General features: G+C 40.0%; 1 protein-coding gene across 13 annotated transcripts in view; it reads left to right on the top strand.

Annotated features, from left to right (window-relative positions):
• Positions 1-25,604, top strand: part of SEMA6A (semaphorin 6A) — a 125,522-nt gene that overhangs the window by 82,588 nt on the left and 17,330 nt on the right. For 4 of the 13 annotated variants that reach the window (XM_004467263.4, XM_058277391.2, XM_004467264.5 and 1 more), the window contains 12 exons: positions 127-246; positions 930-1,018; positions 1,926-2,143; positions 3,925-4,056; positions 6,170-6,325; positions 7,734-7,910; positions 8,367-8,507; positions 8,595-8,675; positions 10,922-10,980; positions 14,235-14,255; positions 14,395-14,445; positions 19,565-19,729. In XM_004467263.4, coding sequence (XP_004467320.2) covers positions 127-246; positions 930-1,018; positions 1,926-2,143; positions 3,925-4,056; positions 6,170-6,325; positions 7,734-7,910; positions 8,367-8,507; positions 8,595-8,675; positions 10,922-10,980; positions 14,235-14,255; positions 14,395-14,445; positions 19,565-19,729 — 1,410 coding nt within the window. The remainder of the gene's footprint in view (positions 1-126; positions 247-929; positions 1,019-1,925; positions 2,144-3,924; positions 4,057-6,169; positions 6,326-7,733; positions 7,911-8,366; positions 8,508-8,594; positions 8,676-10,921; positions 10,981-14,234; positions 14,256-14,394; positions 14,446-19,564; positions 19,730-25,604) is intronic. The other 9 variants (XM_004467265.4, XM_058277432.2, XM_058277421.2 and 6 more) reach the window with 5 other exon arrangements.

Here is a 25,604-nt window from a genome sequence, read left to right as displayed (position 1 = left end):
CAAGTATTTTCCCAACCACTCTTGGATTTTTCCCAGTTGTCCTCTCTTATTTGCCTGATGCAGGAAAGCATTTCCCAACCTCCACTGCCTTGCTCCCATCTCATTCACCTCTTTTCTTCTTCTAAGATGGAAAACTGTATTCAGCCACAGTGACCGACTTCCTCGCCATAGATGCAGTCATTTACCGCAGTCTTGGAGACAGCCCAACCCTACGGACTGTCAAACACGATTCAAAATGGTTGAAAGGTAAGCAAACAATTAATAGAAGACAAGAGGACTGGTGGGGGAAATACATATCTTGTGGGAGATTTAGAGTGTGGATGGGTCAGACTGTAGTTTCATTTTAGTAATGGCTTCTGACAGACAGAAAAGTCTAAATTGCATCTTTTGCCTCAATTGATTTATTTACCTCTCTTTCTCCCTTCCCATGAGTTTCTGGAGTATTAACAAAACTTCCAATGCCACCAATAGAATACATTACATTTATCTTTCCCTGCCTCAAACTATCATTTCAGGGTCCCACATGAAAAGAACTGAACGGTTCGTTCATGGAAGGGGACAGGGCATTGGAGGCAGGCAGGGGAGAAGAAATAAAGCCCTTCACAATCTTGTATGAGTCAGGGTTGACAAGGACCCTTTCTGTAATATGGGCATTCTAATGTGGGAAATAGAATTACTGAAATATGCAAAATTCATTTATTTTTTATAGTTATTGCAACTGCTTCCAAAAGAGATAATTTGTAGGCTCAAATGCCTTATAAAATCACCAGCACTTGCATGTGTGAAGTCATTAGAAATGTTTATGTTAGCCAAATAGCTAATGGCCCTACACTTTTAATCAATCAGATGGCTTTGGTTACAATTGGTTTGAGGTTCTTCTTTTAATGCTTTGTGACTTGTCCCCAGTTAAAGTTCCCATTTGTCCACAGAGCCATACTTTGTACAAGCAGTGGATTATGGAGACTATATCTACTTCTTCTTTAGGGAAATAGCGGTGGAGTACAACACAATTGGAAAGGTAAGAGGGGAGGATAACCCTGGCTTCCTTTATAACATTTTCAGAAACCCTCTTTGAATCAATGTTGTTATGAATGACCTTGAGATGAGACCCATAAATCTTAATGACAGAATCATCATTTTAAAAAGATCCAGCCAAAGATTGGTAGCAGTGAAACATTGTGCTGTCTTGAAACCTTATATACTCATTGAGAACAGTAACGGGTAACTGGAAACCTCTTAAATGTTTCTATTGAAAATTTAATTGACAGATGTTTGATTTCATCAAGCTTCATGTACCTTAAGGTTTGGTTTCCAGGAATACTAAACAACTTTTACCTTTTTAATTGTTTTGCTTCACAGAGAGTGGATAATATCCAGCATCTTTAAGCAAATCAAGTCTTAATTTTTGTCTTTATTGCAAGAAGCACTAGAACACATAGCAGATGTCCTTTTCAGATATTTTTACTAGAGAGAACAGGTCCAGGCTGTGAAGGCGGAGGGCACAAATAGAATTTCAAGGTGGCTTGCACAGTTAGAGGAGCTTAAACCCAGAGTATGAAACTGGGGCCTAAACGCAGCCAGTGAGAATGGCAGAGATAATGTATACCAAGTGTGCTTTTGTTTGAAAAAATAAAAGCTAAACAGTCTGTATGGAAATGAGTTTATGTGACTGGGAGCTGATCCCCTGAAGGATTTATGGCACTGTATTAAATGCCACAGCCTTATCTTTTAAAACATGCTGTTCCAATGCTGAGTTTTCCTCAGGGTTTTTTTAGGTTTGGGTTTTTTTTAACTACTGATTTTAGAAACACGGAATTAAATTAAGCACCTTGTTGTATTTCTATTTTCAAGGAAAGACAAATTCTACGAACATCTTCTTGTAACATGAATGCATTTCCTTTTCCCTGGGTGATTTTCCTCTGCAGGTAGTTTTCCCAAGAGTGGCTCAGGTTTGCAAGAATGACATGGGAGGGTCACAACGTGTCCTGGAAAAACAGTGGACATCTTTTCTTAAGGCTCGCCTGAACTGCTCAGTTCCTGGAGACTCTCATTTTTATTTCAACATACTTCAGGCGGTTACAGATGTGATTCGTATTAATGGCCGTGATGTTGTCCTGGCAACCTTTTCCACACCTTATAACAGGTAACCATGCCCTGGCGTGGTGACCTCATCGGTTCTTCCTGTCTTTCTTTCCCTAGGGGGTTTCTTCTAAAACACAGTATTTGCAATTGAAGGAAAAATTGCCAACCACTATCTGTAGCTCAGAAGCACTTAACACAAAATAATTTATAAGCCTTATTAGATTAGGATTTTAGGGGAAGTCATTTGATAAATTATAACAATACTATCTATTTATATACCTGGCATATAAACACTCCTCGTGTTATTTCTAAATCCTTCCAGTAATCCTGGAAACTGGATGCTATTGTCCTCTTTTTACACTTGAGTTAACAGACTTCAAAATGTTATTCTACCTGTTCCAAGTAGCCAGTAGATGGAAGATGCAGTTTTGGAACTCAGGAATTTATTTCCTGTCTCTTTCACTTGTCTAACATTCTCGTGTTCACTATTTTCATGACCTGAGTGGTAGATTTTGAATTAAAAACACTGGAAATTCATTAAAATTCTACAGGGTGAGATTCAGGATTCAGATGACTCCATCTTGCACCTGCCAAAAGGACCCTGGTTATTTATTGACCTGTCAGAGGACACCCACCTGGGGCCGCCTCCCTCAATGCATTGGACCAATTCTATCCTATATTGTAGATACTTTTAAAAAAGATAATCTTTTACATTTTCTCCATTTCTCTTGCCAACTTGTTTTAAATAACCTTCCCAGTCCTCTCTCTACTCCTTGCTTTATTAGTAATACTTCAATTGTTGCATCATGAAATGAAAGATGGCATAAAATTCTCCTAATCATTAATGAAGCGATTGCCATATCCTCTCGGCATATGCAAAATCAAGACTAAATCGTTTTCATTGGCCGGTAGCATGTTCCCATGCTGCAAAGGCCCCGGATGTTCCCACATCTCTGGCCCTGGGCGCCCCTGCAGTGGAGTGGCCCTTGACCTCGAAGCCTCATTAACACTCTTGGCCAGCTGGTGCCTGCAATGGATTTGATCAAGATCAAGGAGCAACCATAGTCAAAACCAACATGGGTTCAAATGTAAACACTGTGCCCAGATGAATGAATAATTCATGTCTTCCCACCACTGATGAAAAAAAAATCCCCAAGTCCTTCCAGGAGTGCCAATCAAGAATGTAATTATACATGGAGATTACCATCATTATTATTATTTAGCACTTTATAGAGCACTTTATTTGCAAAGTGCTGATGCTTTAGAGCCTTAAATTACTTAGTCGTATGCAAATGAACAGGAAGTAAAAATTTAAGCATACAGTGACTAATATATGTGTACATTCCCAATACACGCATTCTCATACTCTGACTCCTCAACTTGAAGAACCAAATTTCAAGAGGCAATATGTGGACAGTGAAGGCACCCTTACCTCAGATCTTCAACAATATTAGAGATGTAGGGTGTTCTCCAGAGATTTTGTCCTTAGGTTATTGATGGTTCAGTAGTATTAGGAATTTATGAAACTTCTAAATCTCCAGCTCAAGAATTCTTGCTTTATAAACAAAAGCAGTTTCCAGAGTTGGTGAAAACATAAAGGTTTTTTTTTTTTTCACTCTTCAGTGAGTTCACTGTAGTTAGCTCTTTCTTTAAAGCCATTGATGCAAATTTCATTGACAAAAGCATTCTCTTTTTACATTAAGATCCCTTATATATATAGTTTTCAGAGTAAAAATTTTATTGCGACCATCTGTAACAAGAAAACTTCTTTGGAATATGTTTTCTAAGCTGTGTGCATAACTGTTGAGTGGGTAACGTGTCTTGTGAAATGTCCTTCTGCAGCATCCCTGGGTCTGCTGTCTGTGCCTATGACATGCTCGACATTGCCAATGTTTTTACTGGAAGATTCAAAGAACAGAAGTCTCCCGATGCCACATGGACACCAGTTCCTGATGAACGAGTGCCTAAGCCCAGGTACGTGCCAACATGTATGTGGCTATTTTAAATTTCTAGAAATGGTGAACCTCTCTCCTGGTAGTGACCACGTGAATCCTTTCCATGCCGTCCTTTGAGATACAAATGCCCAAATAGTCATTTGCCTTCATCCCCTTAGCCAAACCCAGAGTCACCTGTAGCTCTATACAAAGCAGTGTCTCTCCAGTCCTTTGCTTCACCTCTGTATCTGCAGTTTATCCAGTGTAATCTTAGAATGATTGGTCTCTAGGGGAAAAGAAACCTGAGGCCCAGAGATGTGAGGTATATTTTGCAAGTTAATATAGCTCGGGAGATTTTTCCACTGTTCCTGTCTGCTTCCGTTCAGTTTTACAGAGATCCATGTCTTACCCTAGTAAAGTGTGAACTGTAAATCTTGTTCCCTGGATTTTGTGATAAACTGAGTCCTTGTCTAGCCCAGGAGTCCAGGCCAAGGGCAAGAAAAGTCCAGGATACAAAGGAGCATGAAGCTATCTCTGATCTGCTAGGTTCTGATCTGTTTTAGATCCAACTGTAGGGCAGAGTCTTTCCTCCTCAAATTGTGCCTTAGAATTGCTTTCATAGGGACTGCATGGTTCAGAGACAACCTCTTGGTCCTCTGTCATCTCTTTTATCTCTCAAACTAAACCAGCTCCTACTTTCTTGAGAATGGGACAGAAGTGGAAGTCTCCTCCTCCCCCAACCCCATGCCTACCTTCTCTATGAAGTGCACACTCTGTGCCTTCATTTATAATCTAAGGTATATAAAAACATCTGCATGTGCCTGCCTTCCTGCCCATGAATTTATGAATTTCAAAAATTCACAATTTCATTGTGACATTAAATGCCCAATGACACTAATTTTTTTGGTTTCTAGTGTCCTCCTCCATCCTCCACCCCCGCCCCCATCAGAAAGTACCTAGTCCAGTGCATTTACTTGAATTAGCCTAATTAAGGTGAAACACTGTATGCAGGGGAGAACCCGTGTGGTTCATTCATCTCCATCACCTGAATTAGCTGGGATGTTCATACTGCTTTCCTTATGGATTGCAGACTAGGTGCAAAAATCACACCCGGGCAACCTCAGATAGATTCTCTAAGTAATTGCCCAACCTTCTGTAAGCTACCTACTAAAACTGGAAGGGGAATTAAGCCTGAGGCGTCAGATATAACATGCTCTCTTGGGCATGTGAAGATGCTGTTACTAAGCCATTGTCCTCAGGTCACATCCTTTAAGTGACTTTCTAACTGTGGCAGTGGGTTTATCCTGATTCTTCCCACATGCTTGCTTCATCCCTCCTGCAGACACTAGTATGCTGTCACAGTGCTGGCTGAGTTAGAGCTGTGAAACAGGGTGGAACTGAGAAGCAGTGTGTGCCTGGAAGGGGGTTGTGCCTGGTTGTGGGGCCCAGTCTTCATTCTGGTTCTCGCAGGTGAGCCAGGTGTCTGCAGACAGGACTGGCTTAGGCATTTCCCTGGTCTGGCTTTGCTAGGATGTCCTGAAACTAGAGTTTCTTGTAGAAGCCAATTTTCATTGTCACTGTTCAGTAACAAGGAAACAACCTTTCAGGAAAGAATCTTCAGTATAATTGGCTTTCCATACCTGCCAAAGTCAAAGACAAAGCCAAACAACAACCAAAACTTAGAGAACTCTCATGTTTTCTGAGCCTAGGTAATAAGATTACTTTGATTCTTGCTGGTATGTATCTGAGCAGCTTTTGGAAAGACTTTGCTTTCTACACTTGTGAAAACATCAACTTAATTCTCTCCCTTTGTAGAACAAATTCTTGAAGAACCTCTGCTAAGATTTTAGGATGAGTAGTGCAGTGCCTTAAATATGTGCCAACTAGCATTCATTCCTTGGGAGGAAGTAGAGCTACCCCTAGCTGAAGCTGAACTAAACCCTGGCTGAGTCTCCCTCTATGGAATGAAGAGGTGGCCCAGAGGAAATCTAAGCATATTTTATTTGGGGGCATTCAGCATTGTTCTACTTCTTCCCTGCCTGTGGTGCATTCTTCCTCTTGCCAGATGCTTTGTGAAGCAGTTCATTCAAAGAATTTGCCATAAGGCGTGAAATAAGCTCCCTCCCTCCCACCTTTTTTTTTTTTCATTTTAGGCCAGGTTGCTGTGCTGGCTCCTCCTCCTTAGAAAAATATGCAACTTCCAATGAGTTTCCCGATGATACGTTGAACTTCATCAAGACGCACCCACTCATGGATGAGGCAGTGCCTTCCATTATCAATAGGCCGTGGTTCTTGAGGACAATGGTCAGGTGGGTGTCAAGCAGATCATATCCTTAATAGATTTCCTTGCCTCCTTCTCATGATCATGGAACCAATCATGGATCATCCTTTGTAAATGCCACAAACATCTTCTGTTATCCTGGGCACCGGTTCAGCTATAAAATGCTGGTGGGCTGGGTAGATGCCACCAAACCCCCTCAGCCACATTCCCAGTGGGAAGAGTTCCGATGTTTTCAGGCCAGTTGGACACATGCCAGCTCTGAGAGGAAACAAAGATATTTCCTTCCAGGTTAGCCCATCAAACCAATCTGTACAAAAATTGAGGCGCAGCAAAGGAGAATCAGTCAGTGGATATGGATACCTCTTTGGTTGGATATGGTTGCTAAATATGTTAGAGATTCCATCCAAGCTTGGTCCCTGGGTTGTTAGCTGTCAAACAGAGCATGGACTCATGTTTGCTCAAGTACTCCAGCATGAAGGATTTGTATCTCAATATTTGCTATCTGAAGTTTTGGCCAACAGAAAAGGCAAACCTGATTAGAGACCAGTGATAATATTAAAGACTCTTCCTTATATTTATTTGGAACTTATTTTCAAACAACACACAAGACTTGGCCAAGTACCATCCACCTCTGGAAGTCATCAACAAAATGCCAGTTCCCTTTACACCATTTTTGGCTTTACCACCATGACTTTATTGAGATACTGAAGTATGATGATGGCTCTTGCCCTTGAGCTAGAAGCTAGGGTATATAATTGCAAAAGGTCCATTTTTTGGCTCCCACTCTGGTGCTTAGGATCAGTTGGTTTCCATGAATATTAAATTATCAGAAGATTTCAGAAAAGAGGGCTTATCCTAGGCATGTGGCAGGACCTATGTCCTTCCCCTTGGCTCTTGTTTGGCTTGCACTCTCTTATATTTATTAAAAATATCATAGCACTCCACCTTCCCATCCTTCAGAACTCTCTTAGCCCCTTTACATAGAATCAGAACATTTTCCAAACTGACATATTGTTGACAAAGCCTTTATACCTCAGAGAATTATGGAAATGGCAGCTATTGCTTTTCTTTTCAATGCTAAATGAAATGTTGAATGAGTTTACTTAATATTCTTTCCCTTCTTCATAGGAGATGTTAGCCATTCCTTGTTGTTCATGGAAGGGATAATTGCTGAGTGGTTTCAGATGGTTATGGCTCTCTATGTAGTATGGAACTTGGCCTCCACACAAACATACCTCCTTCTCCCCCTTTGGAGCCATACTAATACTCTGCATATGGAAAGAAAGAGCCAGAGCAGCTTGAGAGCATTATTCAAATGCATATATTTTTCTTGAGGTTATTACTAGAAAGCCATGTCACAATCATTTGAAGTGGAGAAGGGGACACTTTAATGATAGGCCAACAAAGAGATAAAATATGTGATCCTGTCATTTTAGATACCGCCTGACCAAAATTGCAGTGGACACTGCTGCTGGGCCCTATCAGAATCACACTGTGGTTTTCCTGGGATCAGAGAAGGGAATCATCTTGAAATTCTTGGCCAGGATAGGAAACGGTGGTTTTCTAAATGACAGCCTTTTCCTGGAGGAGATGAGCGTTTACAACCCTGAAAAGTATGTGGAATGTTTGGTTCTTTGTTAATAGTTATTTGTTATGCTATTTTGACCCCTTTACTCTGAGAGAAATCATGGCAGATTTGGGTTTATACATGTTTAGATGTTTTTAATGTTACTTTAAAAAATCTTTTGACATGCTAGAAGTGTTTTTTCCTTGCCAAAACATGTGTGTAGATAGACATATGTATGTATGTGTTATGTACATACTTCTATATATAGGTTATGTGTATATGTGTGTGTGTGTATATATATATGTGATGCGTACACACCCCTGTATGTTGTGTGTGTGGGGGTGTGTGCCCACACACTTAAGGTTCTGCCCTACCTTAAGTTAGATTTGATTAAGAAGCTACTCTGTGGGTTAAGAGGTAGGGTGTGAGGATGCTGGCAGTAGAAAGAGGACCTGGCCCAACAGAATCTGTTAATGGTATTGTTCCTCCTTGTTCAAATTAGGTGCAGCTATGATGGAGTAGAAGACAAGAGGATTATGGGCATGCAGCTGGACAAAGCAAGCAGCTCTCTGTATGTTGCATTCTCCACCTGTGTAATAAAGGTTCCCCTTGGCCGGTGCGAACGTCATGGGAAGTGTAAAAAGTATGTATTTTGCCTCGTTGGCTCTTAGAAAGCCCACAGGGTTTAGAAAGGCTGCCTACATAGCTCATGGTCATCCTCTTCCTGCAGAACCTGTATCGCCTCCAGAGACCCCTACTGCGGGTGGGTGAAGGAAGGCGGTTCCTGTGCCCATCTGTCACCCAGCAGCAGGTAAGGAGGCCAAGGTGGGCCAGAGAGCCGATATGCAGTCTAGATACATGGTTAGCTGAACTCAGGCACACACCACCACCCAGCCTCTGTGCACAGACCACGGGACTGTCGATCGTTCTCCTGCCTTTACCCTTTCACAGAACCCCACAACATCACGTGGCCAATTTCCAGATGATTAATCATCAGACTGATTAAAAAAACATAGAGAATGGAAACACAGTGGGCTTCTATGTGTTCCCTGGGGAGAGGGACAAGAAGGGGCATGCCTTAATCATCACAGCCCAAGAACAGCAGAGAAAAGGAGCAGTAGAATCCCAATTAGATTAGTGATGTGGTTCATCCAGCCATAACAAAACTGGCTCTTCTAATTGACCACGCAGAGCATTTGTTAAACATTTATACTGTGAACATGCTATATACCTCTAATATGCCTTTTTTCCTGTACTGAAGAACAATTGACCCTATTACTCCAAAGGCAGTCCATCAATTCTTGGCAATTCGCCAGTAGATCTGCTAGACCAGGCCAGTCCACCAGGCCTGTGCTTTGGTATTTAAATTTGTTGCCCTGGCTTTAAATGTCTGGATGGTATTGGGTAAGAGGTATCATTTTATGTTTTTACTTTAGTGACATGAAATCTAAAATAACATTTGGAAAAATACTTAGTGCAGGTCCTTGACAGCATGTGGCAACTCACGGAAGGTGCCATCTGGCAGCAAAAACCTTTCTTAGCCATTCCTTCAACCTCCCCAGATCCAAAGGCGGGAGCAGAACCAGCATCACATTGCTCTAAGCCTCTTCTCCCATTTGAGAATAGCTAGACAAACAGATAGAAGGGTATAGCTGATGAACACCACCTGGATAATTTTAGGAAACATATTCCCTCAACCAGCTAGTGATAACTAAAAAATAGGACCTGGAAATTTGACTAACACAAAGGATTGACTCATGATAGGCTATTATCGCAGCTTTACAAATAATGATTCTGACATACTGTAATGGTTGAGCTTTATGTCTTTTCATGGGAGCCCTTGGCATTGAGGAGGAAGGGATCACAAAGCAAGTGACGGAAGCTAAGAAATAACCTGTCTCCTTTCTATAATCAAGGTGTGACTAAAGGGATGGGCTTAATGAAATTTATTTTAAGTCAACACCAGAACTCCAAAATAGTTCCTGTAAGGGTATACACATATATTTTAATGATGCCAGCATTGCTCAAAAAGTGCGGAATTCCCCCTGGGGAATGGGCTTCCAGGCCTGAGGCATCTTGACTTTCATTAACACTGGAAATCTTCATCCTTTAAGATGCATTTGATTTTTAACACAGCAAAAGACACAGAAAACTAAACACAGTGGATTATTCGATCAAGGTGTGACTTTAAAAAGAAATCTTTTTCTTCTTCTGTTTGACACATAAACAGACTCTAAAGGCAGTTGCAAAATAGGAGGCCGAATTATGTTGTTGGAATTAGCACAATGTTTCCCCAAAGAAGGATAATATTCCTTTGGGGGTGGTTCTGGTATGTTTGTTTAAAAAATCAAAATAAATGTTAAGATTGGTCCTGTTAATTTTCTATGGCTTGTACAGCCCAATGGTGACCTAGTAAACTTGTTGGAAGAATGAGCCTGTAGAGGAGCATGAGAATACTACTCCTGAGGTTTGGATGAAGATCTGGAATAAACAAAGTGCCTAAGATATCTCAGCAAAACACACCACCAGGTTCTGCCCCTCACACACACACGTATCCTCTGGCCCTTAATAGGCGCCACAGAGCTTTTCCTCTGAACACTTGGTTATGCAAGCTCTTGGTAAGCAAAGAAATAGATACAGGTCAAGCATGGGGTAAAAGAGAGGAAAAGACTTATTTGTAGTTTATAGATTTCTATATTGCTTAAACATAAGGCGAGTATTTTAACATTTGAACCTTTTCAATGTTTAAAAAATGTTCAGGAAATCAGAATAAAAGAAGGATATAAATAATCCACACACTAATTAACTCCCTGAATAATATCTGAATTAACTGCTTAAACCCTGGATTCTCTTTGGAGAGTCATAGACGACTCATTTCTATAACCTACAGAGATGAAGATTCAAGCTGTTCTCTATTTCTTTTTTGCACCTGCCACTCAATTTATCAAACTACGTGTCTTTCTGCAGTGAAACGTCATACTCCTTCCTGAATAATGACTCACATTATTGTATTTGTTTCTGTCTTCCTCCCCCCACTCCCCACCCCTTTTTTTAAAGACTGGCTTTTGAACAGGACATAGAACGTGGCAATACAGATGGCCTAGGAGATTGTCATAGTAAGTAAAGTTTTTTGTTTATGTTTATCTTTGGGCAAATATATGTTATAGAATGCCCTGGAAACACTAGCCCACATGTGGAACTGAGTGCATTTGGTCGTAAAATATGCATAAATAACAGAAATCATCTTTCAAATATCACGTTTAAATAAAAAGCAGTACATTTAAAGCCAGAGCCACCAATGCTGTTGCTAAAAGTGCTGGCATGTATTTTGTTATTATAATGCTGTGGAACAAATTCAGCTCTAGAGGATATTAATTATAGTGGCGCAGTATTGCAGCATTTCCAGTTCAAAACCACAGTTTTGTTTGTTTATTAAATGTACTATTACACTGTAATTTTTAACCAAATAATAAAAAGATTGATTGCTGTATTCTGGCCTATTCTGAGTAGGACTGTTTTATTCTTCTTAAACATACTACCAAAAATAATTGTTTTTTAAAGTTAGATTCATGTCTATTACCATTTGAAATAGAAAAAAAATTCAGAAATACCCCATTAAGTGCAAGGTGATGCAAAATCACCTTTTTTAAAAAAACAAATCAATTTTATTGATACATATTAATAAAGCACACAATTTATCCAAAGTCTACAATCCATGGTATTTGGTATAATCACATAGTTGTGCATTTATCACTTCAATCATTATTAAGGCATTTTAGCTATTTAAATAATGGTATTAATAAATAAAAACCAACCAAACAAGAAAATTCCTCACCTTCAATCTGTTTTCTCTACCATACATAGCTGCTATTTCTGGCTCTTCTTGAACAATTATTTATTTATTAAGCAGTTTTATTGAGATATATTCACATAGCATATGATCTATCCAACATGTATAATCAATGGCTTTTTTTAGCTGTTAAAAAGTCATTTACTGTAAAACCATAAAATAAATATAAAAATAGATGGAAAGAAATTACAAATTTTAAGAGAGTGCAAGGCCAGGTTAGATTTAATATAATCAATTATAAAAAATAGCATAGAAACAAACCTTTATAAATGTAAATAATAATTCAAATATAATAGAAATTAATTATAACATAATTCTAATTTTTGTGTTATAGCTCTAACTATTAGACATAGTAAGAATCAACCTGCTATACTAATCTCAGAGTTTATTTCAAAAGTGTTAAATGGCAACATTCTAGTTAGAATTCCTTATATAAAGGATCCTGGTCAAAATTCTGTCCAGACATCCTGTGCCCTGATTAATATCAATATATCCTGAAATGCTTTATTTAGTGCTAATTCAAAGAATAATGTCATACTCTTAGAAAGTGTCTATATATCCTGAATTTCAAGAAGTGCTTGTATTCAAAATAGCACCAAATATAGCTCTTAAGGGAATGAAGGTATATTACTTCTGATATTTGGTTCTAAAATGAAAATCATGGATAGAACTCAGTAAATCTTTGAACACCGAGTAATAAAAACTCAGACTCTGGGATGCCACTCAACTTTCTACATTATCTTTTTTTAGAGGTCAGATATAATTAAATAGTATGGGCTATAGGCAGCCTTTCCTTTACTATATATGTTTTTTATTTATTTGACAGTATTGCACAGTGACCAAAAAAGTCATTTTAATTATGTCTTCACACACAAAATTTAGGAATTAACAAGTTGGATAGGAGGCCGTGTCCAAGCCAAAAGATCTATGTTAAAGCTGTACACATTTATCTGGGCCAGTTACACAACTTGGTATTTGATCAGAGGACCTTAGTCCATTTGGTGCCTTATAGCTCCATTTTTAGGGAAAAAGTTTTTGGTTTGCGTGGGTGTATGTTTGAGTGGACTTAATTAGTTGACTTTCGTGAATCATTTTCACTGTATCTTTATTATCTGAGCTTTTGCAAACAAATGGTTTGTACGTATGGATTGCCTGGGTTAATATGTTAGACTTATGAAGGTGGCTGTCACTGTCTCCACAAAGCATCCACTACCCTTGGATGCTCACATCCTGTCTGCATCCTCAGGCGAGGAGCCTAAGGAAGCCTCTCTATCCTACCACAGAGGTGACCCTCAGGTCCCAAACCAGCGATTTACTCCATATTTCCAGGATAACCTGAGCAGCCAAGCCCCTAGACATACCCGAGCTCTGCAGTCAGACCCTAACTTGAGGCACAGGGGGCAGGAGATCACTCCTAAGTGATTTTCTTTTTTTTTTTTTTTTAAAGATTTTATTTTTATTTATTTAATTCCCCTCCCCTCCCCTCCCCCGGTTGTCTGTTTTCTGTGTCTATTTGCTGCGTCTTGTTTCTTTGTCCGCTTCTGTTGTCGTCAGCGGCACGGTAAGTGTGGGCGGCGCCATTCCTCGGCAGGCTGCTCCCTCCTTCGCGCTGGGCGGCTCTCCTTAGGGGTGCACTCCTTGCGCGTGGGGCTCCCCTACGCGGGGGACACCCCTGTGTGGCACAGCACTCCTTGCGCGCATCAGCACTGCGCATGAGCCAGCTCCACACGGGTCAAGGAGGCCCGGGGCTTGAACCATGGGCCTCCCATGTGGTAGACGGACGCCCTAACCACTGGGCCAAAGTCCGTTTCCCCTAAGTGATTTTCCACACTCTGTGCTCCTGCTGGAATGTGGAATACATCTATTAGAGAGACCTGTTCACATTTAAATACTCAGAGAGCATTTAGATCACTTGTGCACAATGAGTTTTTAACAGGATGTTAGAGGAAAACAAGTCATCAAGAGCCAGTGTCAGAAGTTTATTGATCTGACCAAGACACACAGTGCAGACAGACACAGAAATATGTTGCATTATGTGGGTGTGCAGTTGTTTTCTGTTTGTTTGTTTTTAAATTTCCCAAGAAAAATTTGTGTTGAGTTCAAAACATTGCCAACTGGACAGTTCCTCAAAGCAAGTTATGAGGATGAAATGAGAACGAATGTTGAGAAAAGTGCTTTGTAAGCAGGGTCTAGATGTCCCTTATTTTATCCACATACATGTCCCTATGTATAGACTATCTTCACAGTTACCATCCATCCTGCTAACTGCTTTTTTTCTGCCTCTTGGCAAAGGCACTGACTTTGAGGAAACTCATTTGGTACAAGAGATATGGAGGTGTGAAAGCAGAAATGAAAAGTTGTTAAAGCATCTCATATTACAAGCAGGAATTTAAAAAGCACTTAGTATGGATGATCATATGTTAGCATAGTTCTATATTAGCTCACTCCCACTTATTATATAAGTAACACTAAGTCGGGTGTGAAACAGTAAATCACCTTCTTCTCCCTTTTGTCTTTCAGATTCCTTTGTGGCACTGAATGGTAAGGAAGATATTACTCTCATAATTTAATATCAGTGAAAATCTATTTGGGAAATCCTATTCCACTAATCCTCTTGAGTATTTTCAAACCTTGGCTTTCTTTTTAAATTAATTTCTTATCCTCATTATTTTTTTTATAGACATTTCAACTCCTCTACCAGATCATGAAATGTCTTTCAACACAGTGTATGGTCAGTTTATGGATTTCTTTCTTTTTTTTCTTTTTAATTTTTCATGTCACTCATCCTGTGATAGTTTATAGTTTCCATCCTTAAACATCATGGACCAGATTCTGTGTTGCTTTGGGGACCCAATTCACTAAAATTATTTATATGTTTCACTATGCTTCAAAAATTACTCTTCCTATATGAGACAATTGATGTGTGGGACTGAGGCCTAAATTTTTAATCCACATAGCATGAAATATGGCAACCTTAGAGAATTTGGTGAATATATTTAATGAGTTCTTGAGGGAGAAGAAATGGCTTTTGGATGTATGTCCAAGAGAAAAGTATAGCCTATAACTAATAAGCTCTAGCCCCTCAGCTGCTGGAGAGCACCAGCCCCCAAGAGCCTGGCTTTCAGAACAGCATCCCATTCACCTAGGAAAATCTGTGCAGCATGCACAGACTAGGCAAAACTTTCCGATACAGCAGGGAGCTAGCCATCAGCATGTATGCGCACAAAGAATATGGCATATTTTCGGTATGATTTCTTCAGAATGTGTACAAGGAAGAGTGACACAGTGGAAATGGTCTGCCAATAGGAATTATCCCATTGTTCTTGTTCTGAAATACACAGTGCATTAAAAAAGGCTATTAAGTCCATACACAGAAGATTCTTAGCTCTTTCTAAGGAAGATGAAACATAACCTAGCCATTTACATTTCTCAAAGTACCCACAAATATTGATTAGGGTAAACTATTCATGTATTTTGTAATATAACATGAAAAACTTGTGTGTTGGCAAATTTAAGCTTCTGCATTATAATGGAGACTAAGAGTTTCATTAATTCACAGACATTTTATAGTTTGTGTGTATAAGGTATGTACCAGAGTATCAGTTCCAGGACAGTCTTTGACTATAGGGATAAGACTATAAAGGAGGGGAAAAAATAAGCAAAGGAAAGTAAGATGGAATTAGGGTCCAAAGAAATAGTTCAAACTGACTATAAATGCATTTAAAAACTCTATGCAAACTCTCATTCCCTGTGTGTAATTAACACAAATAAAGAAGCCTCTTTGAAAGTCCTGAAGACTCATTCATAAACTGGAGCTGTGCAGATACAGCAAATGATGCCCGGGTTTTCCCGACTGGGCCACTAGTGAAGTAGGCAGTGTGGAGTAGAGGCACCTGCAGAGTGTCGTGTGCCCCGCCCTCCAACTCGTGTTCTCCAGTCTATGATTCAAGCCAGAAGACTGACTACCAAGGACTAGAAGAGAAATTGCTCAGGAGGCAAATGAAATCTCACTTGGCCTGCCCTCCAGGAGAACCCACTTAGCATCTGCTCTTCTCCAATATCATACTTTATCAGTCCCTGTAATTGAATATCTTTATCAGATATTGAGAAATTCAGATCTTAAATGTGATGGAAGAAGTCAGCTCCCTAGCATCCATCAATCATACTAAGACCAGTTTCAATTCCCTGGTGATTTCTCAAATAGATAATTAAACCATTGGATTCTCTTTATGAACAAAAGTCACTCTTCAAGCTCTGGATCTCTTACTTCCTTTGCCAAAGAAACGGAACTTATTAATTCTTCCCTAGTAACACTTTAAATAAAGAACAATGCTCATTTGTCCTCAGCTCTTGATCAGTGGTTTCTGTGATGAAACTAAAGAAGACCTGGAATTCTCCCTTCAGCTCCTGATCCTGTTCATCTTGGGCCAAACCCATCCAGTGCGAAGTGGCTACAAGACTGAGCAACAAAACGAGGGCTGTCCCAGACAGTCCTTACAAAGCCCATAGGAGATTTCTTCCCATACACTAGTGCAAGAGGTGCTTATTTTGGAGTTTCTAGATGCAGAATGGGTTTAATTAATTCAGCAAATATTTATTTAGTGCCAACCATGTGCCACACACTGTACTTGGTGCTGTCTTTGAAGCATCAGAGGAAAGACCAAATTGCTGTTTTTATGAGCCTGGATGTAGACTAAGAAGCTAACCCCAGGTTTAATATGCCCCTGGACTGTTCCTTTGCATATTCAGAGAAAGCTCAGTGACCCCATGCAGGTCCATATCACAAACCACACAACTAGAACTGCCCAACTCAGGAAAAGGGGTCATTTCAACGAATCGTGCCAACTTTCTGCTTGGCAAAATCTCTGTGCCAGGTTACATACGCAAGAACTGTGCAGTGCCAGTTACACATGCAAGGACACCTTTTTAGTGAATTGGACCCTGATTATTTTCCTCTTTCTTCCTCTCTCGTATTGATTTTACATCTCTTCTTCTGTGTCTAATTGGGCTACAATCATTGTTAATTGGTTAGAGTAGCTTGAAGTGCTTCTAACCTCTGGACTCAAAATGACCTGTAGATGTAGAGAAACGATACAATGCATATTAAAACTACCTTTTAAAATATAACTATTTCTTTGTAAAGCACGAGCTCCTCTGATTAAAATATGACCTTTCTTACTGGACTGGCAAAACAAAATTACAGATTTGGGCCTATAGGTTCAAATCTATTGACATGTCATGCCATATCCACAAATGATTGCCTATTTTTGTAGCATTATTTTAGTTACAAAGTCTTTTAAGAGGATGTGTAAAAATAATATAGCTTCTGATATCAGATTATAATAAGGAATATAAGTGCTTTCCTTTTAACTGTTTTTTAAGCTTGGAGAGATAATAATGTACACCTTTGACTGATTTCAAACCAAGGACTGCTGCTTCTTGGTACCTTTACATGGTGGTCCTAAAAGTTTGAGAATCAAGTATTGCCTTCTCCAATTAATTCACCACTGTGATGTTCCCTATGTGTTCCTTATTCTCAAGCATCAGTTTAAAAGATTCCAAGCCTCATGCTGCCCTGTCTTTCTTTTCCCTTTGAGTAAATCAGATGCACAGTTTCTCTGGATTTACATATAGAAAATCGAGATGTGGTGGGTATTAGACTAACACTTAAGTGATAGGAAGAAGAGGCTGATTTCTCACATTTGTGTAAAACATTTTCCTACCTAACTACCATCTGGTCCACATTAATTTCCTCTCATTGCCATAGCTTTCCATTACCAATGAGTTTTCCATGTATGTGCAGCATATGGTCCAGGAAATCTTTCTAGAGAGAATGTGTCCCTTAGGCATATATTTCCCCTAGATTACCATATTAAGAAATGTTCTCCCTAAACCATACTTAAAGCATTACCATAAAATTGCCCCTTGAACACAGTTAAATTGAAAGTGCTCAAAATGCATATCAATCCAGGTAAAAGAAATTCTTGCCACTTGCAGGGAAGGTTTTTATTTGCTTTGTTTCTAGTTTTGTTTTGTTTCCTTTTTCTAATTGCCTGCAAAGCTATTGCTAATTGTCTGCTTCTCCTGGGTGCTGAAATTTTTCTTTATCTGACCACATATTTCATTAGCACAGTCTTGATTCCAGGAGTGGAAAAGAGAGACTATGTTTTAGACCTCAATATAAACCAAAGGAAATAAAGGAAATTCTGAACATCTATTTCTCAGGCGAATTTTCCTGCTCTTCCTCTTATCAGTATTTTGAGATGAGCTGTGAAATCCAGAAATGTAAAAACAAAAAGTCTAGCTGCAAGCATTTCCTTTGAGTTTTAATGAATGTGTTTTTAGCAGTTGGATATGAATCAGAGTATTTGCAACAGAGTGGGGTGTTTGAAGCTGTGTGGGGACCAAACAAGCACCACATAGAGAGGGTCCTCTTAAATGCTACCAAACCTTTGTGGTAACTTTATGGGCTGTGGTTCCATAGAAAAATATATAGCTTAGATGAACCACTTGGCTTGCTTTTCCCTGCGAAGCAAAATTTTGAGAAGACAAAAAGCTGTCTTTATTTTTTACATGTCTTTAATTTGCAATGTTGAAGTGCCCTGGGAATCCAACTTCCAATAATAATTTTAAAAAAGAAGAATGCAGTGCATTTATCTTTATAACCTCTCCTTCTGGTCACCAGGATTTTATCACTCACATACATGGTCATCACCCCTGAGGCTGGAGCCAGTGTGGTGTTACTGTGAATCTGTCCTACTTTCCACCAAAGGCACCAGTTACAAATCACAATGGGTACCCTGATCTCTTTTTTTAAGTGGTGCTAGAAGTTGCTATAAGTTAGTTTAGTGATCCACAGATTCTACTTTAAAATCACAGAGCAGTTATATTTCATTTCTATCAGAGAGAAGAGGTGGTAGGGGCTTCCTTAAATCATTGTGACAGAATGCATCAAAGCTCCTGATACAATCTGCGTTTAGCCTTGTGAGGTGTCGGAGGGGCAGCTTAGGAACGTTTTCACAGGAATTGTCCAGAATTTCTGCCATCACTCCCAGTCCAGCCATTCTTCTAGAGTCATCCACTGGTAGGCTGTGCTGAATCTCAGAAATCTATCCCTTTCTAATAGGAATCATATCGACCAATGATGCAAGGGGAGACCTCTCATAAAGTGAGAGATGAGTCATAAAACAATGAAATTAACTTTATTGGAATAAGACCCAAAAGGCACAGTCACACCAGCACGCAGAGTTAAGGCCTCGGTGGCAGGGAAGAGGAAGTGGGAGCAGACCCCTTGAGAAAGCTATAACTTCTCCCGGAAAATGAAAGGCCTGTGAAGTTAGTCGAATTGAAGCTGAATACTAGAAACACTGGAGCATCCAGGAGAAGGCCTCAGGACAGCGGGACTGTTTGTGACGGGGAGGAGACGCCTCCCCCACTAGAAACCTGCCCCATCAATCACAAACATGTCCCTAGAGTGGACACGTACATGGGAATACCTAAGGATAATAGTATGTTGAGCACCCACTCACTATATGCCAGACACTGTACTGGTGTTTTCACCGTGATGTCATTTTATCCTACCAATAACACTGGGAGATAAGCGTCATTAGCCCGCTTTCTACACAAAGAAAATTGAGGCCCAGAGAGGTTAAACAATTCCCTGAGGCTGGCCCAGCAAATGACAGAGCTAAGGTCTGGTCCTTCATCCTTCCACTAAACCCATCCTGCAAGCCTTCCTATCTCTAGGGCCATCTATCAGCTTTTGGGTCAGGCTGGGTGCCCCGCTCCTGGCCTGTGAACATGGGCCTCTCTGGCAATGTTTTCCCTAACTGTATTTGTGATGAAAACAGGGCACTCCAGTTCCCTCTTGCCCAGCACCACCACGTCAGATTCGACGGCCCAAGAGGGGTTTGAGTCTAGGGGAGGAATACTGGACTGGAAGGATCTGCTCGATTCACCTGACAGCTCAGACTCTTTGGGGGCAGTGTCTTCCCATAATCACCAAGACAAGAAGGGTAAGGCCTTGGAAAATGACTCTTCCTCTGGGGAAAAGGGAGGGAAAAGTGGGGAGGACTGTGTAACTGCTTCCAGCTGAATCGTGGATGCATTTAAGGAACTTCCAGTGCACTGAGATTGAAAACTTATCAAAAAGGACGGAAACACACAACTCTTCTCTAGGATTGATCCAAAATTTCTCCCTCACCAAGGAGAAACCACACAAAACAAATAACAAATCCTCTAAGCTTCTTCCACCCAAAAGAGAGGTGTGGCTTGGCTCAAAGCCAGAGCTGGCTCCCATGGACCCTTTCCACTCCTGCCAGCCCCACTCCATGATTTTTTTTTTTTTTGGACCCTTTTTCCTGCCATAATGCAAAGGAACACACAGCAGGATTTGGCAAGTGAATGTGATCTAAGTAAAGGCCCGTTAACCAGTGAATTGAGAAATAGCAGGACAAAGTCTCTTCTGGCTAGTAGCATCTCTCAGTCCCGCGTGGCACTGAATTTGAATAGAGCCATGGTCCTCAGACATTTAATTGCCCTTAAAGGACAATGGCTAAAACAAAAATATGTTATTTAATCAAGCGGCATTGCTATGCATTTAAAATGGAAAGGAAGGCACACTAAATGAAAGGGACTGTAGTGTGAACTGCCCTGAATTCTCTCTGGCTTTCTTTGCTAAACTGGAGACAGGAAATGTCATCTCTTTCCTTGCCATTTGCTGCTTCTGGTAACACATCCTACTTTAGTTGCAGCTGCAACTAAAGAGGCCTTTACTTGTCCAAAAAAACAGCCTTGTAAATCAGAGCCTGAAAAGACCAGTTATGTTGCCGAGCTGTTTCCCCCCATTCAGAATTGTTAACTTCTATATGTTTTCAAGAGTTTCATCCAGGCGGGGGTTTGAGTCTCAAGGGCAGAGCAGGCCCCGTGACCTTTAGAATCCAGTCCCTAGCAGCCCACCCCCAGTGTTTTCTGCACACACGCTCTGTCTTGACTTTCCTAGAAGGTTTTCTAGGCAGTCTTTCGTGCTACATTTCCGTCCCCCCCGCTTTTTTCCTCCTCATCCCAACAGTGCAGTGTGCCTGCTGCTCTACTTGCGAAGGCAAAATATAAAGATCTAGCCCTTTTTATCTTGTTCTTGAGCATGCCCCCTTAATCAATCTATTCTGTTATTCTTCTGTGGACTTCCTCTTATTTGAATGCCCTCCTCAGTCTTAAAAAAACAAAACAAAACCTGGGTTTCGGCTCATCAGCCTCTAATTTGGAGGGAGCCCTCCAACATAAGCCCTCCGTAGGGGCAGCAGCTGGTTTGTGATGGGGCAGAGTCTCCAGGCCCAAGCATGTGCCATTATTTGTTATGTGTGGCTCCAGAACTCAGATACTAAGTCTTGGCTGTGTTCTCAGTAAGAAACAACTTAGTATAATCACTCTGTGGTTACCCACTGTGACTTTCTGGGGGAAAAAAAAAAATCTTTCCAGAAAAGCATTAAATATGGCAACCAAATATCCAGCCTTTGGTTGTAATAATTTTCTCTTCTTTCACTGATAAGGGTGGTGTGAATATTCTCCAATCATTAACACCCCTCAAGGAATGGAGGTTATCAGAGAGTCCAATTAACACTTAGACAGAATCATTTTAAAATTCGGTGTTGTTCATTCTCTTGGGTCTTACTATGAATATTGACAAAGCTGGAAGCAGTCTACACATCGTCAAACAATGGTGGCAGAGGTGATTGCATGGGTGTTTGACATAATCACTGTTCTTGTGCTGTTAACTCCTTGCCTTGCCCTGTCAAACTGGCGTTTGATTTTTGACTATTGATTGTGTGCACTGATGGGGCAATGCCAATGAGCTGTTATGCAGAAATTTCCTAAAAAATGATGTAGCTTAATGTTCCTTTTACCATGATTTTTATGATTTTAATTTCCTTTTTGCTATGAATGGTTGTTTGTTGTTTTTTTTAAATGTTCATGATTTATTTTCAGCTTCTCTTTTGCTTTGCCAAGCACTGTGTGGTATGAATTGGTGATTGCGTTTTTCCCTTGGAAAAGTCTTGTTTCTTTCTTGACTCATTCTGATGTCCCTTAACTAGAACCAATCTGTGATCCCCTTGCTTTTTTTCATTCCCTGATGTTGGTGCCTCGATGATGTCACATCCGTGTGTGCAGCATCTCCTGGGAGGCAAGAGTTACATGGGTTTTCTGAGGGCCTCCCACAGGTGTCTTTCACTGGGTCGATTGTCTCATGGGAATGTGACATTTGCGTGCCCCAGCTTTCAGAGCTAAATATACTCTGGAATTGTTTCTAAAATACCTCACATTTCTCCACTAAGCAGAAAATGTGTCTGCTGACCAGCTGAGGAGAAGCCAAGTGCCTCATGTCCTTTTTATTTTGGCCACTGGGTAAAAAAAAAGGGCCAGTGGACAAATGAGCCCACAGCTCTGCTCTGCAGATGACTGAATGCCATTGCACAAGTCCCATCCTCTGTCCCACTCCACCCCAGCTCCCCCAAATAAGTGCACATTTCCAGAGTATGTTTGCTTTCTTTTCCTTTCTTTTCCTTGCTGTGTCTTTCCTATTGATTTAATCCTGTGTGTCCTTCACATTCTGTCAAATCACCGTTTCACGCCTTGCAGTCTAACCCCTTCTGCTACCATTGTTCTTAGCCTCCCCCTTTCAAAATAATAGACCCAAGCTCTCTGCCCCTCAGTGGAATGTTCCAAGGCTTTTCTCTATATACCGTGAGTAGAGTTATGACGCTGTAGTAGATATAGTCATACTAACCAAGTGTGAGCCGAGACCTGCGAAGCACACAGAACCATTATCACAGCAAATGAAGTAATTTTCTTTCTCAGTAACTAGCCTTGCCCTTCATTACCCTACTGGCCTTGTCTAATGTCTCTTGTCCTTGCTGCTTTTCTCTAAAACCGCCTGCTATCTTTTAAACCCTAGATTCATTAGTAAAAACACAGCCAACTGCTCTGTTTTATCTCTTGGTCCCTAGATGTCTGGAGCCTCTCGAGCCAGTCCTTTAATCACCAAGTTGATAAATTAGATGCAACCCTGGCTACTTCTTTGTTGGTTTTGCCACATTTAAAAATACATATTATTTATTCATCTTATAGTTATTGAGGTGGTAATGGGTAGTTACAAAGGGTTTTAATTACATATGAATAAGAAAGAAAATCCAATTTATTTTTAGATCTGGTTTGTTTCTCCCCTTCTCTACCCCCCCCCCCCCCCCCACTCCACAGCAAAAGAAATAAGCACTTTTCTTTTTTTTAGGTTAAGCAACCCTGAGAACTGAGGCCACTCTTGTGCCTCTTATTTCTTTCCAAAAGTAACAATGCTATGAAACCTAGTTTCCAAGAAGACTGCAAGATATGTGAGAAAATTAGCCATGTTCAGATTTGCCAAGAGAACTGTGTGGCTTAATATAAAAGCTGACTGCTCCCATTAGATCACAAGAACAAATCGTGGACATAAGAAAATCCCTTATTTCAGACTCTGTTTTATAGCATTCTTGTGAGCACTCAGAAAAGGCATGAAATAATCAATATATGGAAAGATGCCTTCTTCAAAATGTTCCCATTTGATTGGAAACGCCCAAATTGTAAAATGTTTATGTATTTTGGGAACTCTTTAAAATGAGGTACCATCATATTATTATGTTACACTTAGTTAAGGAGACATAATCATTGCAGACAAGAAAAACATGTAGAAATAATTTAAATTAGAGGTCAAATGAATAACTTAAACTAAAAAATACCAGTACAGTAAATGTCAAATGTATTTTAATCTATGTACAAACTACTTATAAGAGCCACTTTTAGTTTGGGAAACATTATTCCAGTAAGATTCATAAAGCCTACAAGGAATGATGAATAGATCATCTGCATTTCATAACAATCCTGGGAGGGGTTTATGAATTATAGAGTCTATCAGCAATCCTCTTTATAGCCAATCAGTTGGGCCACAGGTGCATTGTAGCCAACAGCACTTTTGCCATCAAATGGGACATATACCACCTTACATAGGATAATCTCATTGGCTCAGGGACATCATAACCTTCAAGAATATTGAGTCTTACAGTGGAAAGTTAGGCCCTTTTCTTTTTCAGTCTTCTGGACTATGTCAAGGAAAAAGAGTTTTAATTTGGTGCTTGGTCATTAACAACTCACTTGGCTTGCTATTATCCCATTTTGACAGAGAGACCAGGTTTTACATTGAGGGTTTTGCTTTGCAGCAGGCTCTAGCTGGAATTTAACATTGTTTTGTTGTCGGTTAATTTTATTTTTATGATTATTTTCTATCTCTGAGAAGTGATACTTTTTTTCATGTATGTTGGTGATATAAAGTTTCTATTTGAAGTACATTTTAAAGGTAATTTCAATAAAATATTAAGCAAATATTCATGCAGGTGGTATAGAGGTATAAAAAGATGAAGTAAACAATTGGTGGATAAGACACATTGATATAACTAAAATGTAGAAGTGGTAGCTTAATGACTAAAGTTTGCAAAACTCTGGCCTAAGGCAATTAATTAAAGGAGTCCTGGGAGAATTAAACTTCTATGAAGAACTTTGCTTAGGGCATTTGGAAGAATGAGATTTAATAATCTCCATGCTCTCTGTTGGCTGGACACTGCAAAACCGTGAATAAATTCATCGCTCCAGTGTTGCATTTAGAACATCTACTGCTCTTCTGGTTCTTCTTCCAACTACTGAACTTTATGATTGGGGATGGGAAGTTTGGTCAAGTAGGAAATTACGGTATAAGGGATTCAGACTTAAAAGAAATTAGTCACTCTAGAATTGTTAAGCATTTGGCAAGTTTTTTCTCCACACCTGCAGTGAGCACCCAAGTGTAGCCTGCAGCTTTTTATTATCTAAATTGTGGCCTGGGGAAAGTTTGCCTTCAGCCCTTGCACTTCCCTTCTACTTTTCCCATACTGTAAGGGCCCTTGTGCTAAGAGTGTTCCCCTGGCCTGGCAATACCTGACACTTGAGCCATTTTCCCCCTTTCTCCCATTCAAACTTTACCTTTTTTGAATCCCAAATGCTCAGAACTATGCTTCCTCTATTGAGAAAAAGACCCAGAAATCCAATTTTAGATGAGGTTAGTGGATAATTAGAGCCTACCTCTGATTACCTTTGCATTTTAACACTCTTCAGGGCTGCAAATCTAACGGACTTGGGACTTTTAAAGCATCCTGGTTCTCCCATTGGGGGAAAGCAATTTCTTGGCTCTGATCAAGTCACATGTTACAGAGAAAATCATTCTTGATGACAAGGAAGTAAAATAGGCCTCACCTCTTCCCTGACTCCTAAACAAGCTAAATTTTCTCTGCCTGTTTCTGCAGTAAAATTACCATAACAAAAATGTTTTTTGAGACATCTCAAGCAAAATTTATTATTGGCATGGTAGCATATTATGGGATGCTAATCAGCAGTTAGAGGCTATACTAGAGATAGACATAGTTTCTAAGAACTCTCAAACCATCAGATGGATGAAGCACATGCAGCCTTGAAAACACACCACAAGCCTTTACAACCATCATTGTCTTCATGAACAGGGTGAAACCATGCACAGTGGACTTTAGAAAAAGAAATCAGGGGTAAAAAGGATAGTCGAAAACTAAAGACACCTTGGCTAAAGACATCAAGGATAGTTTTTAAATGCCATTCTGAAATGAGTTTCCTGCCTTTTTCTTTAGTTCTTTCTTTCAGTACCAATATTATAGCAGTAATGTATTCATTACTAATAATGGGTCCGTATTTTAAATTTGTGTGAAAATGTTGACAAACTCTGGCCTTTTTGAACAATTTGAACTTGATTTCCAAAAAAAAAGTAAGCCCGAAGCATGGCTTTTATGAGTAACATGATAGGCT

The sequence above is a fragment of the Dasypus novemcinctus genome, chromosome 2 (genome assembly GCF_030445035.2).
Source record: "Dasypus novemcinctus isolate mDasNov1 chromosome 2, mDasNov1.1.hap2, whole genome shotgun sequence".
NCBI lineage: Eukaryota > Metazoa > Chordata > Mammalia > Cingulata > Dasypodidae > Dasypus > Dasypus novemcinctus.
This window is presented reverse-complemented; position numbering and strand designations above follow the sequence as displayed.